This window comes from Homarus americanus, unplaced genomic scaffold (assembly GCF_018991925.1).
Source record: "Homarus americanus isolate GMGI-L3 unplaced genomic scaffold, GMGI_Hamer_2.0 scaffold11022, whole genome shotgun sequence".
In the NCBI taxonomy this organism is placed as follows: Eukaryota; Metazoa; Arthropoda; class Malacostraca; order Decapoda; family Nephropidae; genus Homarus; species Homarus americanus.
The window spans coordinates 3,528,954-3,545,876 of NW_024737068.1; the positions used below are offsets into that span (position 1 = coordinate 3,528,954).

The 16,923-nt window shown below is 36.8% G+C and overlaps 1 protein-coding gene across 1 annotated transcript in view; it reads right to left on the reverse strand.

Annotated features, from left to right (window-relative positions):
* Positions 1-265: 265 nt before the first annotated feature.
* The window catches only part of LOC121873054 (chondroadherin-like protein), a 93,258-nt gene continuing 76,600 nt past the window's right edge, over positions 266-16,923 (reverse strand). Inside the window, exon 2 of the mRNA XM_042376370.1 lies at positions 266-407. Within this exon, the coding sequence (XP_042232304.1) occupies positions 266-407 (142 nt within the window). The remainder of the gene's footprint in view (positions 408-16,923) is intronic.

Sequence of the window (16,923 nt, forward strand, 5' to 3'; positions counted from 1 at the left end):
CATTACCCCGGACTACGATCGGCAAATTGATTAACATCCAGGTTCCCAATTACTGCTGGTTAGACAGAGGCAAATAGAGTAAAGAAACTTGCACATAATTTCACCTTGCCCGGGGATCGAACCCGAATTCGCTTGCTTGAGGGGCGAGCATGCTGACCATTATACCACAGGTCGCTATACACTTACTGTATAACACATGCTACAATATACACTACACACCTGTAACACATGCTACATACAGTAAATAAAAACATATGTCTCACATCTACAACACGTAATAAACACTTGTAACATGCCTGCAGAGGATGAGCGAGAGGGTGAGAAGCAACACGGAGGAGACACACACGATAACGATGCCCACAACCACCTGTAGGCGGTCCACACACTGTAGCTCCCCGGGGCTCAACCTGTAGGTGGAAGAACACTGGCGTGAGGTCGCGCGTCATTAGATGAGAGAGAGAGAGAAAGAGAGAGAGAGGAATTCGTACTTCATGCCCAAAGAGAGAGGGAGGCCACTGTGCGTCATGATAAGATAAGAATAACTTAAGGATAATACGTAGTCCATAATTTACGTCCGCATTTAGTTTTTTATTTTGTTTACCTAATTAATAAATTTCATATGATCATTAAATCTATATACTTATTTACATTACCACTCCATTATTATACTGTTGCCATGAATGTAAACGCCAGCAGTCAACTTAAGAAAAATTATAAGTAAGGGAAGAATATTTATTTTTAGTCTTATGAAAATTCAATCCTATAAAATCATGAAATCTTTGACAAATTTTAAAATGCAAAATGCATAATCGGAAAAAAAGTTCCAGTAACTCCTAAGCAACAACGTCTATTTAATATATCGACAATATTATGATATATATTGACACAGATTAAGTGATCCTGAATAATTTTGTTTGTTTGTGTGTTTGTGTGTATGTGTGTCCGCACGAGAATCTCGGAAAGTCCTTTACGGATCTGTAGATGGATGGTGTTATATGTAATGATGATGGATGATGTTATAAGTAGTGATGATTGATATCGTTATATGTAGTGATGATGGATGGTGTTATATGTAGTGATGATGATGGATGGTGTTATATGTAATGATGATGGATGATGTTATAAGTAGTGATGATGGATGTCGTTATATGTAGTGATGATGGGTGATGTTATATGTAGTGATGATGGATGGTGTTATATGTAGTGATGATGGATGATGTTATATGTAGTGATGATGGGTGGTATTATATGTAGTGATGATGGATGGTGTTATATGTAGTGATGATGGATGGTGTTATATGTAGTGATGATGGATGATGTTATATGTAGTGATCTCGAAAAAACTCCAACCAATCCCATCAGACACAGCCCCGACGCACACACGTAAAAAAGTCGTATTCCCTCCTATGATTTACAGCTGTTTTCATCCTTAGGTTCTCTTTCATTATGGCTTACTTTTCTCTGCATTTAACCTCCATCCATTACACCACACAGAGGTTGAAAAGTCGTATCCCATCCCACGTATTATAGCTAATTTGATCCTTATGCTCTTTCTCATTACAGCTTACTTTTCTTTGATCTCTAACTTTTCTAGGTTGTCCATTCTAACAAGGTAGGTAGGTAGTCCATTCTAACGAGGTATGTCAAACATACGATATTTCACACCGTGGCCTAGCGAAAGAGCCGTCCGGAGGACGGCGTTTCTGCTATATATATATATATATATATATATATATATATATATATATATATATATATATATATATATATATATATATATATATATATATATGTATATATATATATATATATAAAACATAGAAGTCTGTCTGTTTGTATGTATGTCCACACGAGAATCTTGGAAACTACTTTACCGATCTGTAGTGATGATGGATGGTGTTTTATGTAGTGATAATGGATGATGTTATATATAGAATATGAAAAGTATCCCTCTGTTGTCATTGGCAACATGGAAAGAAATGTGAATACTGCAGTGCAAAGAAGTACAAAGGAGAATCTGCTGAACTGTGCTGCTCTCATGGGAAAGTACGACTGCCAAATTTGAAAAAAAACACCACAACCATTGAAAACTCTCATGCTGGGAACAACACCAGAGTCAAAACACTTCTTGGAAAATATACTGAAGTACAATTCATGCTTCCAGATGACATACAGTACTTTGAAGCTACCAGAGTAGTTCGTGAGCACGGATACATACCAACATTCAAAGTTCAGGGTCAAGTCTATCACAAAGCAGGATCCTTCTTACCACTGGAAGATGAGCAGCCAAAGTTCCTCCAAATCTACTTCATGGGAGATCATGAAAAGCAGACTACTATCAGGTGTGGCAACATTCAAGGTGTCAGACATGACATTGACCTATATATCCAAGAAATTCTGCATGAGCGCAACACGTATGTACAGTCATTTAAAAATGCCCTGGAAAATATGCCTTCTGACGAGTACAAAGTCAGGATCAAAGCAAACACCTTAATGCACTACAGTGAGACAATGTGGAGCCTCCCGGAAGGTGGCGTCCTACCGTGGCGTAACGAAAGAGCCGCCCAGAGGGCGGCGATTCCGCTGGTATATATATATATATATATATATATATATATATATATATATATATATATATATATATATATATATATATATATATATATATATATATATATATATATATATATATATATATATATATATATATATATATATATATATATATATATATATATATATATATATATATATATATATATATATATATATATATATATATATATATATATATATATATATATTTTTTATATATATATATATATATATATATATATATATATATATATATATATATATATATATATATATTATATATATATATATATATATATATATATATATATATATATTGTTATGCCATAACTTAACATGAATTACGTTAAAGATTAATATACTAATGAGGGCAAATATGGCAAAACAAAAACAAAAACAAAAATCAAATTGCCAACTCGGCACAACTTAGTCCAAGGTTCAATCACAGCCCTCTCTTTATCCCAACAGTTCAGGAGTGAAGGTTTGGAATTATACACATTACAAAAGATTTAAATAAAATTTAATAACAAAAATTTACCATAATACGTTTGCAGGTTCCATAAGATACATTAATTCAAGAGAATAAAGAATAAACATAACCCTTAATGAACCACTAATATATGCACAGTAAATAACCATGAACTACTTTGTAATAACCATTGATTGCACTTTACACAAAATAAATAATAATAGAGCAGCACTGAATATATAATACTCAACTAAACTCTATTTGAAGAGGTATCCCCACTGACAAACTAAGACATCATCCTACTCCCAAGCCCAGCCAGTGACTGACATTGCTCCATACTCCAGGGAACTACCAACCTAAAACTAAAATTTATGAACTCCCTCATTAAGCTGTAAAAATACCTTCATACATACAGAAAAATATTTTATGTATCAAATACCAGCCCTGCTCACACATCATTACACGAAATTATATTTACATAACTTGGGGTAACATGCCTAAAAAATATCACTATGCACAGTGCAACGCACCACTGTACATTACGCCATGCATAACATTATATATATATATATATATAGAAGTCCGCGTGCTTCATTGGGCTAATGAAATATATATATATATATATATATATATATATATATATATATATATATATATATATATATATATATATATGATAACCAAGGAAACAAGAAAACACAAGTTCCTAAGCACTTTCATGTAATTCATCTTCAGGAGTGAAAAAATATATATATATATATATATATATATATATATATATATATATATATATATATATATATATATATATATATATATATATATATATATATATATGCAAGTAAATCACTGTAGGTGCTGATTAGATATCTGACAAAAAGAAAACACGAAGTTCCCGCTTTCGTGTAATTGGGAACTTCGTGTTCTTTCTTTCCTTGTGGTTATCAGATTATATATATATATATATATATATATATATATATATATATATATATATATATATATATATATATATATATATATATATATATATATATATATATATATATATATATATATATATATAATTGAGGTGTACGGGTTCCTCATCCTGTGTTTCATAGTTAAAAGTTTCCTGTAACTATTTCGAAATATTTGTACCTGTTCTTGTATTGTGTTTATGACGTGAAATGAGATGATTTAGAGCGTGTGCGTGACGTGGAGTCTCCGGCCACTAGTGTACTCTCCTCACTGTCAAATATTTCAGGTTAACTCCTGTGTTGAGACCAGCGCCCTTCATTACATGTGTCTCTTTTATTATCGCTCTGTCTCTTTGTCTCTCTTTTGTGCTTCTGGTCCCTTCTCATACACACATATAATCACAAACTCTCACTTACTCCTATTCTCTCTCTTACACACACACACACACATATAATCACAAATTCTCACTTACTCACACACACACACACACACACACATATAATCACAAATTCTCACTTACTCACACACACACACACACACACACATATAATCACAAATTCTCACTTACTCACACACACACACACACACAGATATATAATCACACAAATTCTCACTTACTCTCTCACACACACACACACACATATAATCACAAATTCTCACTTACTCTCACACACACACACACACACACACATTCTAATATAAATTCGATTGTGGTGTATAGTATGTGTAGATGATACCAAAAAAAAATCTCGAAAATTCTAAATCACATTGATATAGAGGCTACCATTTACATAAACTCAATACAAACCACAAACACATAGCTCTATTACTAATCTAAATTAATATAACTTAACCTAACCACACCTGACAGATTCACTTAGTTACGGTATGATACAGTATCGAACGATGTCGTATAGGTATAATGAACTATCTAGGAATGTTAAGAAAAATGTAAGGAAAGCAAAGAGAGACTATGAAATCAGAATAGCAAGAGAATCCAACGCGAATCCCAAGGGATTTTTCCAGGTATATAGAACAAAGGTCAAGGACAAAGTTGGGCCTTTAAAGTCAGGGAGGGGGGAAGTGATCCATGGCAGTGGGAAATAAGCAAAGCATTGAACAGCTACTTTTTATCAGTTTTCACAGAAGAAATTCGCAAGGAAATTCCAGAGGTGGAACTGATATTTAGGGGAAAGGAAGAAGAGACATTAAAGAATATCACTATCAGAAAAGAGGATGTTCTTAAGAGGATAAATACATTAAAGAAGACAAAATCCCCAGGGCCGGATGAAATTTTCCCTCGAGTCTTGAAAGAGTGCAGGGAACAGATTAGCGGACCCCTCATAAATTTATTTACAAAATCATTAGACACGGGAGGTGTGCCAGACTTGTGGAAACAGGCCAATGTAGTACCCATATTCAAAAAAGGAGAAAGAGCATCAGTGTCAAATTACCTCCCGATCAGTTTGAAGTCAGTAGTGGGGAATTTTCTTGAATCAATTATAGCAAATAGCATCCGATTGCATTTAGAGAAAAGCAAATTAATCTACGACTCTCAACATGGGTTTACAAAGGGAAAATCTTGTCTAACAAATCTGCTGACGTATTTTAGGAAAGTCTTCGAGGTAGTAGATAATGACGAAAATTACGATGTTATTTACTTAGAATTTAGCAAAGCATTTGACAGAGTACCGCATCAGAGGCTTCTGAGAAAAGTTAAGGCTCATGGTATCCAGGGTAAAATTTTAAATTGGATAAAATCATGGCTCACCGATAGAGCGCAGAGGGTCAGCGTAGATGGTGTTAAATCTGAGTAGGGCTGTATACCCAGTGGGGTTTCCCAGGGGTCAGTACTAGGCCCACTCTTGTTCATTATCTACATAAACGATCTAGATACTGGGATCAACAGTGACATAAGCAAGTTTGAGGATGACACCAAAATATGGCTACAGATTAATTCAGGGCAGGATGCAAATGCACTACAGGAGGATTTAAATAAACTGCAGGAGTGGTCAGAAAAATGGCAAATGAAATTCAACACCAGCAAGTGCAGCGTGCTTAATATTGGAAGAACAAATACTGTCAATGTATGCAGCCTTAACAACATCAACACAGATAAGTCGACTTGTGAAAGAGACTTAGGGGTACTTGTAAGCCCGGACCTACGGCCTAGAAAACAGTGCGTTAATGTTCGAAATAAGGCAAACAGAGTATTAGGTTTTATATCTAGAAGTGTAAGTAATAAGAGTGCAGAGGTCTTAGTGCAACTATATCTTGCGGTTCAGTTCTGTTGCCCTTATTATAGAATGGATATCAATTCACTGGAGTCGGTGCAGCGAAGAATGACGAAAATGATTCCGGGACTTAGAAACCTTCAATATCAAGATAGGTTAAAGAAACTAAACTTGCATTCCCTAGAAAGACGAAGTGTTTGGGGAGATATGATAGAAATGTTTTAAGTGGGTGAAAGGAATCAATAAAGGTGATATAGATAAAGTTCTTATAATATCCGAGCAGGATAGGACTCGTAACAATGGATTTAAGTTGGATAAGTTTAGGTTTAGGAGGGAGATAGGAAGGAACTGGTTCACAAATAGGTTGGTGGACGAGCGGAACAAGCTTAGCAACTTTATAGTAAGTGCCGAAACGCTGGAAAGTTTTAAAAGGAGGCTAGATAGATTCATGGATGATAGAGAGTGGTAGTAACACTTGACAGGAGCTGCCATGCACAGGCCAACCGGCCTATTGCAGACTCCTTATTTTCTTGTGTTCTTATGTTCCCATATGAAACTGAGCAAGTTCTACAATATATGAACTAATTTATGTTGATTACAATAATAAGAAAACGAATATTATATTATCTTTTTTTGGTAAATACGTCAGATGCATATATATATATATATATATATATATATATATATATATATATTTCATTAGCCCAATAAAGCAAGCGAACTTCTACATACAATCAACAGCTCAACCAGCCAGGATTCGAACCCACGGCCCACGAGCCCATGACTGTGACCGGGGAACGCTACCTACTGGACCACCAGGATACTAAAGGCAGTCCTAGACTCTGTTATATTTCACACAAAGCCTGTTCAACTTGCTTATGGCGTCGTGAACCTCTAATGGGGACTACCCATATCACGTAGGTGGTCAGAGTAACGTTTTACCAAATCCGGCTTCGAAACACAAGTTGAACAGGCTTTGTGTGAAATATAACAGAGTCTAGGACTGCTTTTAGTATCCTGGTGGTCCAGTAGGTAGCGTTACCCGGTCACAGTAATGGGCTCGTGGGCCTTGGGTTCGAATCCTGGCGGGTTGAGGTGTTGATTGTATGTAGAAGTCCGCGTGCTTTATTGGGCTAATGAAATATATATGGATCCTCGTGTTTCGAAGCAGGATTTGGTAAAACGTTACTCTGACCACCTACGTTATACGGGTAGTCCCCATTAGAGGTTCACGGCGCCATAAGCTCGTTGAACAGGCTTTGTGTGAAATATAACAGAGTCTAGGACTGCTTTTAGTATCCTGGTGGTTCAGTAGGTAGTGTTCCCCGGTCACAGTCATGGGCTCGTGGGCCGTGGGTTCGAATCCTGGCGGGTTGAGGTGTTGATTGTATGTAGAAGTCCGCGTGCTTTATTGGGCTCATGAAATATATATGGATCCTCGTGTTTCGAAGCTGGATTTGGTAAAGCGTTACTCTGACCACCTACGTGATACAGGTAGTCCCCATTAGAGGTTCACGGCGCCATAAGCTCGTTGAACAGGCTTTGTGTGAAATATAACAGAGTCTAGGACTGCTTTTAGTATCCTGGTGGTCCAGTAGGTAGCGTTCCTCGGTCACAGTCATGTGTAGGTGCGTGTGATCCTTGTAAATGCTGATAACCACATAGAAAACAAGAAAGCACCAAGTTCCCAAGAGCTTTCATGTAATTCACATTTTTAGGGGTGAGTACAGAATAAGGCGTAATTATTATCAAGGCTAATATACACTTCCAAGCTATAATACTGTACGTTCATGTGGAGGCAACGGTACATGATATAGTAACCCAGGAATATAATAATATGTATATTAATAATTATCAAGTGATGTTTTGTACAGACTGTCGACGTAATGTGTTTGCTGTGTTGTGATGATGAGAATAAGAGGACGAGAGAGGGAGATCCATCAAATACGTATTTTTGAAAAGTATTAGATGGTACACACTGTTGTAATGTGTAGTGAGTAAAACTACGAACTATTATCGCCTGAAATAAGAATATTAAGGTAACACAACTTGACGCATTCTTGTTTACAGTCATTATTCATCATATAGGCAGTGTTTAAATGTGGTATTAAGACATGATGAAGTAAAAATAAATATAACAATATTGACAATAAAATCTCATCTGAATTGCAAGCGAAATGTTTATAATTTCAAGACGAAGGAGCAACGATAAAGAGGGTACACACTGGTATAGTAACACCGAGAGGGGCAGCATGTTAGGGCAGAGTTTGCAGGGAACAATGAAACACAAAATATCTTGGTGTTATTAGAACGCTACTTTGAGCGTATTTTAATATACCTTTGGGTGATTACATTATACAGTTCAGAAGACAAAGTGTTAGAAAGAGTAACAGTGGTGTGCAAAAGTGTATAATTAATTACATATTAACAGGCAAGCGGTGGAAAATACAGTATACCGGACCAAGATCACCCATGAACCTTGTGGTAATGTGGCACCGTGCAACAGAGCCTAGAGTCCACCGAGGTAGTTGTTCATCCTCGATATTCTGATAAAGGCTATACACTGCAAGTGTTAGGATGGGTTCTGATAATATATAATTGATTCTAGATGGATCATGCTCAAGGTATTGTCTTATCACACATCAGAACAGCTCATGCTTATTATTGTGTGATAAGAACAGAGGGGAAATTATACCATGACCAGTACAGACATTTTGCAGAATTGTATTAATGTGTATTATCGGGAGGTGTGTGAGCAAAAGTGGCAGTAATGTAGAGTGTTTGGGTCCTAATAAATGCCAATATTATTGTTTAAGATGTCTAAACAGGCCCGTTACAAAAGTATTATATTCTCTGATATCTTACTTATACTATATCTACAGATTCTATTGGTACCAGTAATCAGTCAGTTTTGTCATTAATGCTTCTTTGCAAACTCATGTAAGTTGATTGTAAAATGAAGGAAGTTTTGTTTATGTACTTTGCTCAACTCAATAGCTCAGTGTAAGGTTATGTCAGGAAGTAAGGATTTAATAACTGCTTATTTGTTTAGTGTTTATTGGTCCAATAATGGTAGTTCAAATGTCTGAGTTTACTGGGTCATTAATTATTCAATATTTAATTGAAATTATGTATTAGAAACAAACTTTTTTTTTATCATCATGCTACTTAGTAATGTTTGAATTAACCAATATTCTCATCTTATTTTTCCATATGATTTTCATTAGTAAATGTTTAAGTTATATATATATATATATATATATACATATATATATATATATATATATATATATATATATATATATATATATATATATATATATATATATATATATATATATATTGTTACGCCACCTCTTAATTTACTTTAATATCCAGGTTCTAGGCGTAACCAAACAAAAAAAGTGAAGTAAATCAAAAAGGAATAAAAATAAATAAAGTAAAACTTAAAGAATTTAATTTAATTAAATACTAACACAATAAAGAGCCTCGTAGGCTGTCACAACAAATTGATTGACCATTGAAACTTTTAAGACACAAATGATACTTATACATCGAAACATCAAAAGAACTGATTAAATATATAAAATAAAAATAAAACACTGGATTACGTTAACACTGCATAAACATATAAAATAACTAACACTGAAATTAACTATCGTGAAACAACACTGAATTACTTAAATGTAACCAAGCAAGCCCTGATGGACACATAAGAGACATGAATAGGTTCTCACATAGATATACCACATTGGTGGCAACAGGAACAACACAGAAATAAAATAAAGTATAAGCAACTGGTGACGGGTGTCACTCAAAAGAACGTGAACTGAATGACAAGAGGACTAGACTGAATTCCGTCTGCTGGTGGGGTACTATATATAGGGTTGGCTCCCGCCAGTGCGACACGCTGGTGAAACATGGGTCGTTTAACGATGCAGATGGTCGTTAGAGAAAAAAAGAATGATTGTTACAATACTAAATGAAGAAATAAGATGAGCTTGAACAAATAATAACAGTTAAAACCTTAACAGCACAGGGTAAGGTGACTATAATATATAATAGTAAATATAACACATCATTACAGGAATAATGTGGAACAACATGGAAGCCTGTTATAAAAAATAATAGAAAAATACGACACGGTCGTAACACTTCCCCCCATAAAATAAAATTTTTGCTTGCACAAATTTTGATATGACATAAGTGTTTATTCTGTGGGTCTAGATAACAGATCAGCCAGCACATTGTCTGAACCCTTAACATGTGTAACATGTAAATTATAGTTCTGAAGGAACAAACTCCAGCGAATTAATCTCTGTTTTTTTAGCTTGAATGTTTTGAGAAACTGCAATGGTTTGTGATCTGTATAAATTACAATAGGCCTACTTGGTAAAAAATAATAACTGAAATGTTGCAAAGCTAGGATAATTGACAGCAATTCTTTTTCCACTGTTGCATAGCGGGTTTGAGCTGGATTGAATTTTTTACTATAAAATGCCACTGGGTGGTCTACACTGTCATCATCCTCTTGCAACAAGGCAGAACCTGCAGCAAGATCACTAGCATCACAGGCTAACTTGAAAGGCTTAGAAAAATTAGGGGCTCTCAAAATAGGGTATGAGCATAATACATTTTTCAAGCTTTGAAAAGAATCCTGACACCTTGAAGTCCAACAAAAAATATTACCCTTCTTCAACAAATCAGTAAGGGGTAGTGCCAACTCGGCAAAATTACAAATATATCTCCTGTAATAACCCACACAACCCAAAAATCTGCGGACTTCTCGTTTGTTACATGGAACAGGCATCTGAGAAATAGTGTCACACCTTGCTGTGGGAGGAGCAAGTTTCCCCAACCCAATTACATGTCCCAGATACAAAAGTTGAGCACAAACAAATTCTAACTTAGCAAAGTTTATAACAAGTCCTACATTTTCTAACTCAGTGAAGAGAGCGTCTAGCTGACATAAATGGTCTGACCAAGTGTCAAAAAAAATTACAACATCATCTAAATATAATACACAACCAGGCAAATTGGCCGTGACTTGTGACATCAGCCTTTGAGAGGTGGCAGGAGCATTGCAAAGCCTGAAAGGCATAACATTAAATTTATAGGTCTTACCTAATCTCACAAAACTGGAGATGTCTTTAGCACGACGGGTCAATGGTACTTGCCAAAACCCTCGAAGGCAATCAATCTTAGAGAGGAACTTGGCGTTCCCGATTGCTTCGATGCAGTCGTCGACTCTTGGTAGAGGGAAGCTGTCCTTGCTGGTGAAGGCGTTGACCTTGCGGAAGTCGATGCAGAATCGAAGAGTGCCGTCCTTCTTCGGTACTAGAGTGACTGGTGAGCACCACTCGCTGGTCGCTGGTTCAATGATGCCCATGGACTACGTGTTGGCCAACTCCTGCTTCACTTCCTCCACCTGGTTCAGATGGATACGGTAGGGAGCCTGCTTAATAGGCTTAGCAGAACCAACATCAATATCATGCACCACGGCAGTGGTACAGCCAGGCCTGTCTTGGAAGACAAGAGGATTTTGTTGGATGGCGGCCAGCACGTCAGCTCTCTGGTGTCCCTGTAGATGCTGTAGCTTTTCCTGCAACTCCACGGAGTTGGACTGCCAAACCCTGACTGATAACAGGGCGAGTGGACTTGCCCCTTCTTCTTCCTCTTCTTTCTCACCGTCTACCGAAAATGTCAACGGCACACACAGGAACTGGATCATCAGCAACAGATGGGGGTGCTGGCGTGTGTGGTACAGCTTGATGGTGTTGACGCGACATAAGCGCTGTAGTCGGCGCCTGTCAGGGGTAGAGATAATATAATTTGTGGGGCTTATCTTCTTCACCACTCTATATGGCCCACTGAACTTCGCATGGAGCGGCTGTCCATGTCTCGGCAAGAGAATGAGAACTTGATCTCCTATCTGGAACTCTCTGTGTCTGGCACTCTTGTCGTACCATGTCTTGGTCTTGGACTGCGACTGCTGTAAGTGGTCTGCGGCAAGGCTCCAACATCTTAGAAGCTTCTCTCTAACATCTCCTACTAAACTTAATATGCTAATGCTCTCTTCACTACTACCTAACAATCTAACTCTAACTATGTGCGCATCCCAAAGAACAAACAAAATATAAGGTAAATCTATATCCCAAGAAGACTCATACTGCAAAGCATACTTGCGCAAAATAGTTTTTAAGGTTTGGTGTGAACGTTCTACTGCACCCTGAGTCTGGGGGTGGTAAGAAGAAGATACACAATGAACTATTCCCAACTCTGTTAAGGCTTACTTCTTAACTTTTCCTACAAAATATGATGCACCGTCCGTTTGAACACGGTACGGCAACCCAAAGTGGCTAAACAGGTCGAGCAAACATTTAACAAGGGCCTTAGCAGTAACTTTCCTAAGAGGTACAGCATGCAAGTACCTAGTGGAGGTATCAATGACTGTAAATAAATATTCAAACCCACTAGAAGTTTTAGGCAGAGGGCCTACAATGTCACACTGTACTGTTGTAAAGGGCTCAGGTACGTGAGGTACTCTTACAAGTGGACAAGGTGGAATAGCCTGATTGGCTTTGCCTACCTTTTGACAAAAATGACAGTACTTACAATATTTAGTGACATCTCTCCTCATACCTGGCCAATAGTACAGTCTGGCCAGCCCGTTGAACGTCTTTCGGACACCTTGATGTCCAGAAAAGCTACCATCATGGGCCAGAGCTAGAGCATGTTGTCTGTAAGTGTGTGGGAGAACTATTTGAGTGACAGACGCCCAGTCCGCGTCTTCCTCTGACATAGTCGGTGGGAGCCAGCGGCGGCACAAAACACCGTCTTCAATGAAATATCTCGTAGTAGGGCCTGAATCATTGGTAGAATCGGACACCTGGTCAAACAAGAGCCGTAATGAATCGTCTTGCTCTTGCGCAGCTATTAAAGCAACTCTCCCGGTCACAGCATTAACTGCGGAAGAAATGTCTTGGGAAGCAATTGGGTTAGCAAAAAGTCCTTCTTAGGAAAGTGAATCATCTACATCAGGAGTTACATTATGATCATTAGTCATTGACATAGAACGAGTCACAGCACACAAAGGGAAAACACCGGGCATATCATCTTCAATTTTTGCAGCTCTGCGGTGGACTCTGGTCTTTCCCGCAGCACAGGAGGTGAGGTTATGTTCCCCATTTGACCTCCCGCCAAATCGTTACCGAGTATGAGGTCCACTCCAGCAACAGGCAGCTCGTGCACGCAGGCTACGTTAGCTATCCCTGAAAAACAAGAAGACTTGACACGTACCAAAGGAGCTACACCTTGACCCCAAAGGGAGCCCAAAACGACGTATTTGTCAGTCTTCCTCGCCGCAACAACACCCTCTTTGATGAGAGTTTGGAGACAACCCGAGTCTCTCAAAATAGTGACTGGTGTTTCGAAACCATCAACATCTACCGAGCCTTGTGACAAAAAGGGACGAAAGGTACCAACGTCTGGGTCCTTCGCAAAACTCTCCTGGAAAAGATCAAAGTCTCGTGAGGCGAAAACCGAAACTGCACTCTCTCGTGCTTCACCTTTTGTGGAAACCAACGCTATTGGCATGCTGTCAGCCTTGCTCAAACCAACCATCACTCCGACTGGTGACGTATTAGCCTCCTCAGTAACAATCATAGCTGGTTTGCCCGTATTTGGCTGCAGCCTTGTCCAACAAAACTCTGCCTTATGACCTGGCTTTCCACAGAAGCTACAAGTGTATGTAGAAAATTTGGACGCCCCATTAGGTGGCGAATGCGTCCAGCTCCTTCTGTCACGCACAAAACTGTTACGCACAAAATTACCATTGTTAGTATTCCCTTGTCTCGCTCTGTGGAGAGAGGGATTAAAAGTCCTTTGAACCTGTGGGGGCATAACATCATTGTTAGTCCTACCATGTCTCAAAACAAATCCATCAGCATGCTTAGCAGCCTCTTCAATAGTACTAAATTCAAAATCTAACAACTATACTGCAACCTCTTCGTTGATGGTTCTCAAAAATTCCTCTGAGAGCATTAACTCAATCAGGGAGTCAAACTCACTCACTTCCTTGGAGCGTAACCATTTTGAGAATACCTCTCTTTTACTCCTAGCAAATTCAAGGTGGGTCTGCTCTGCCTTCTTACGGAGGCCACAAAAGCGTTGTCTGTACCCTTCAGGAACAAGGGCATAAGCCTTCAAAACTTCCGCCTTAATACATAAATAATCATTAGCGTCACTGTCTGTAAGAGACGAAAAGACACACAGAGCCTTACCTGCAAACGCTTGTTGAAGCAAAATGGGCCAAAACTCTATAGGCCACTTTAAAGTGGTAGCAAGTCTCTCGAAAGCAATGAAAAACTCATCAACTGTTTCCTCTGAAAACGTGGGCATTAGCCTAGCAGCACGTACTGGATCAAAATGAGAAAAACTAGATCTGGGGGTGAGGCCATCGGTGTTAGAAGGGTTACTCTGACCGAGCTGTATACGCAGTCGCAAGTTTTCTGAATCTGCTTCTTTCGCTTTAGCTTCAGCTTCTTTCGCTTTAGCTTCAGCTTCCGCCTGACGTATCCCAACTCTTTTCGCTATAGCTTCAGCCTCCGCCTGACGTATTCCAACTTCTTTCAATTTTATGTGCGACTCGAGAAGGCGTAATTCATCATTCACTGAACGTGACTCAGCTACGTTAACTTGACTAGCTTCACCGTGGTCTTCTCTAAAACCAACATCAACACTATCTCCAAACAGCTGACTTCTTACGGCGTTAAACAACTTTACTTTACTGGCGCTGCTAGAAATTACCACACCATAATACTCGCAAATTAATCTTAACTCATGTGCATTTAACTCTGAAACTTCCTCAATGGAGGGATTACTTTATGCAAATGCAGCCACATCATCTTGGTTAATGATAACCATGATGGCTAGTTAAGAAAAAAAAATTAATAAACACAAAAAGAATATCACAAGTGTCAAAAGGTCGTTAGTGAATTCTGGCAAGGTAACCAAAACTGTTACGCCGTCTCTTAATTTACTTTAATATCCAGGTTCTAGGCATAACCAAAAAAAAAAAGTGAAGTAAATCAAAAGGGAATAAAAATAAATAAAGTAAACCTTTAAGAATTTAATTAAATTAAATACTAACACAATAAAGAGCCTCGTAGGCTGTCACAACAAATTGATTCATTATCGAAACTTTTAGGACACAAGTGATACTAAAACATCGAAACATCAAAAGAACTGATTAAATATATAGAATAAAAATAAAACACTGGATTACGTTACCTGCATAAACATATAAAATAACTAACACTGAAATTGACTATCATGAAACAACACTGAATTACTTAAAAGTAACTAAGCAAGCACTGATGGACACATAAGAGACATGAATAGGTACTCACACAGATATACCACATTGGTGGAGACAGGATCAAAACAGAAATAAAATAAAGTCTAAGTAACAGGTGACGGGTGTCACTCAAAAGAACGTGAACTGAATGACAAGAGGACTGGACTGAACTCCATCTGCTGATGTGGTACTATATATAGGGTCGGCTCCCACCAGTGCGACACTCCTGTGAAACATGGGTCATTTAATGATGCAGATGGTCGTTAGAGAAACAAAGAATGCTTGTTACAATACTAAATGAAGAAATAAGATGGGCTTGAACAAATAATAACAGTTAAAACCTTAACACCACAGGGTAAGGTGACTAGAATATATAATAGTCAATATAACACATCATTATAGGAATAATATGGAACAACATGGAAGCATGATATAAAAAATAATAGAAAAAAATACGACACGGTCGTAACAATATATATATATATATATATATATATATATATATATATATATATATATATATATATATATATATATATATATATATATATATATATATATATATATGCACAAGTAAATCACTGTAGGTGCGAGTGATCCAAGTATATGCTGATAACCACAAGGAAACAAGAAAACACGAAGTTCCCAAGCGCTTTCGTGTAATTCACATCTCCAGGGGTGAGTACAGACTAAGGAGTAATACTTGACAAGGCTAATATATACAGTAGAGGAGCCTTGTCAATTATTACTCCTTAGTCTGTACTCACCCCTGGAGATATGAATTACACGAAAGCGCTTGGGAACTTCGTGTTTTCTTGTTTCCTTGTGGTTATCAGCATAACAACAACAACAATAATAATAATAATAATGATAATAATAAAAATAATAATGATAATAATAATAATAATAATAATAATAATAATAATAATAATAATAATAATAATAATAATAATAATAATAATAATAATAATGACAATAATAGTAATAATAATAATAATATAATTAATAATAATAATAATAATAATAATAATAATAATAATAATAATAATAATAATAATAATAATAATAATAATAATAATAATAATAAAAATAATAATAATAATAATAATAATAATAATAATTTTAATAATAATAATAATAATAATAATAATAATAATAATAATAATAATAATAATAATAATAATAATAATAATAATAATAATAACATACTACCTGCTGGTGTCCTCAACATACTATCTGCCGGTGTCCTTAACATAAAGTATACTTCCTGGTGTCCTTAACATACTACCTACTGGTGTAATTAACAT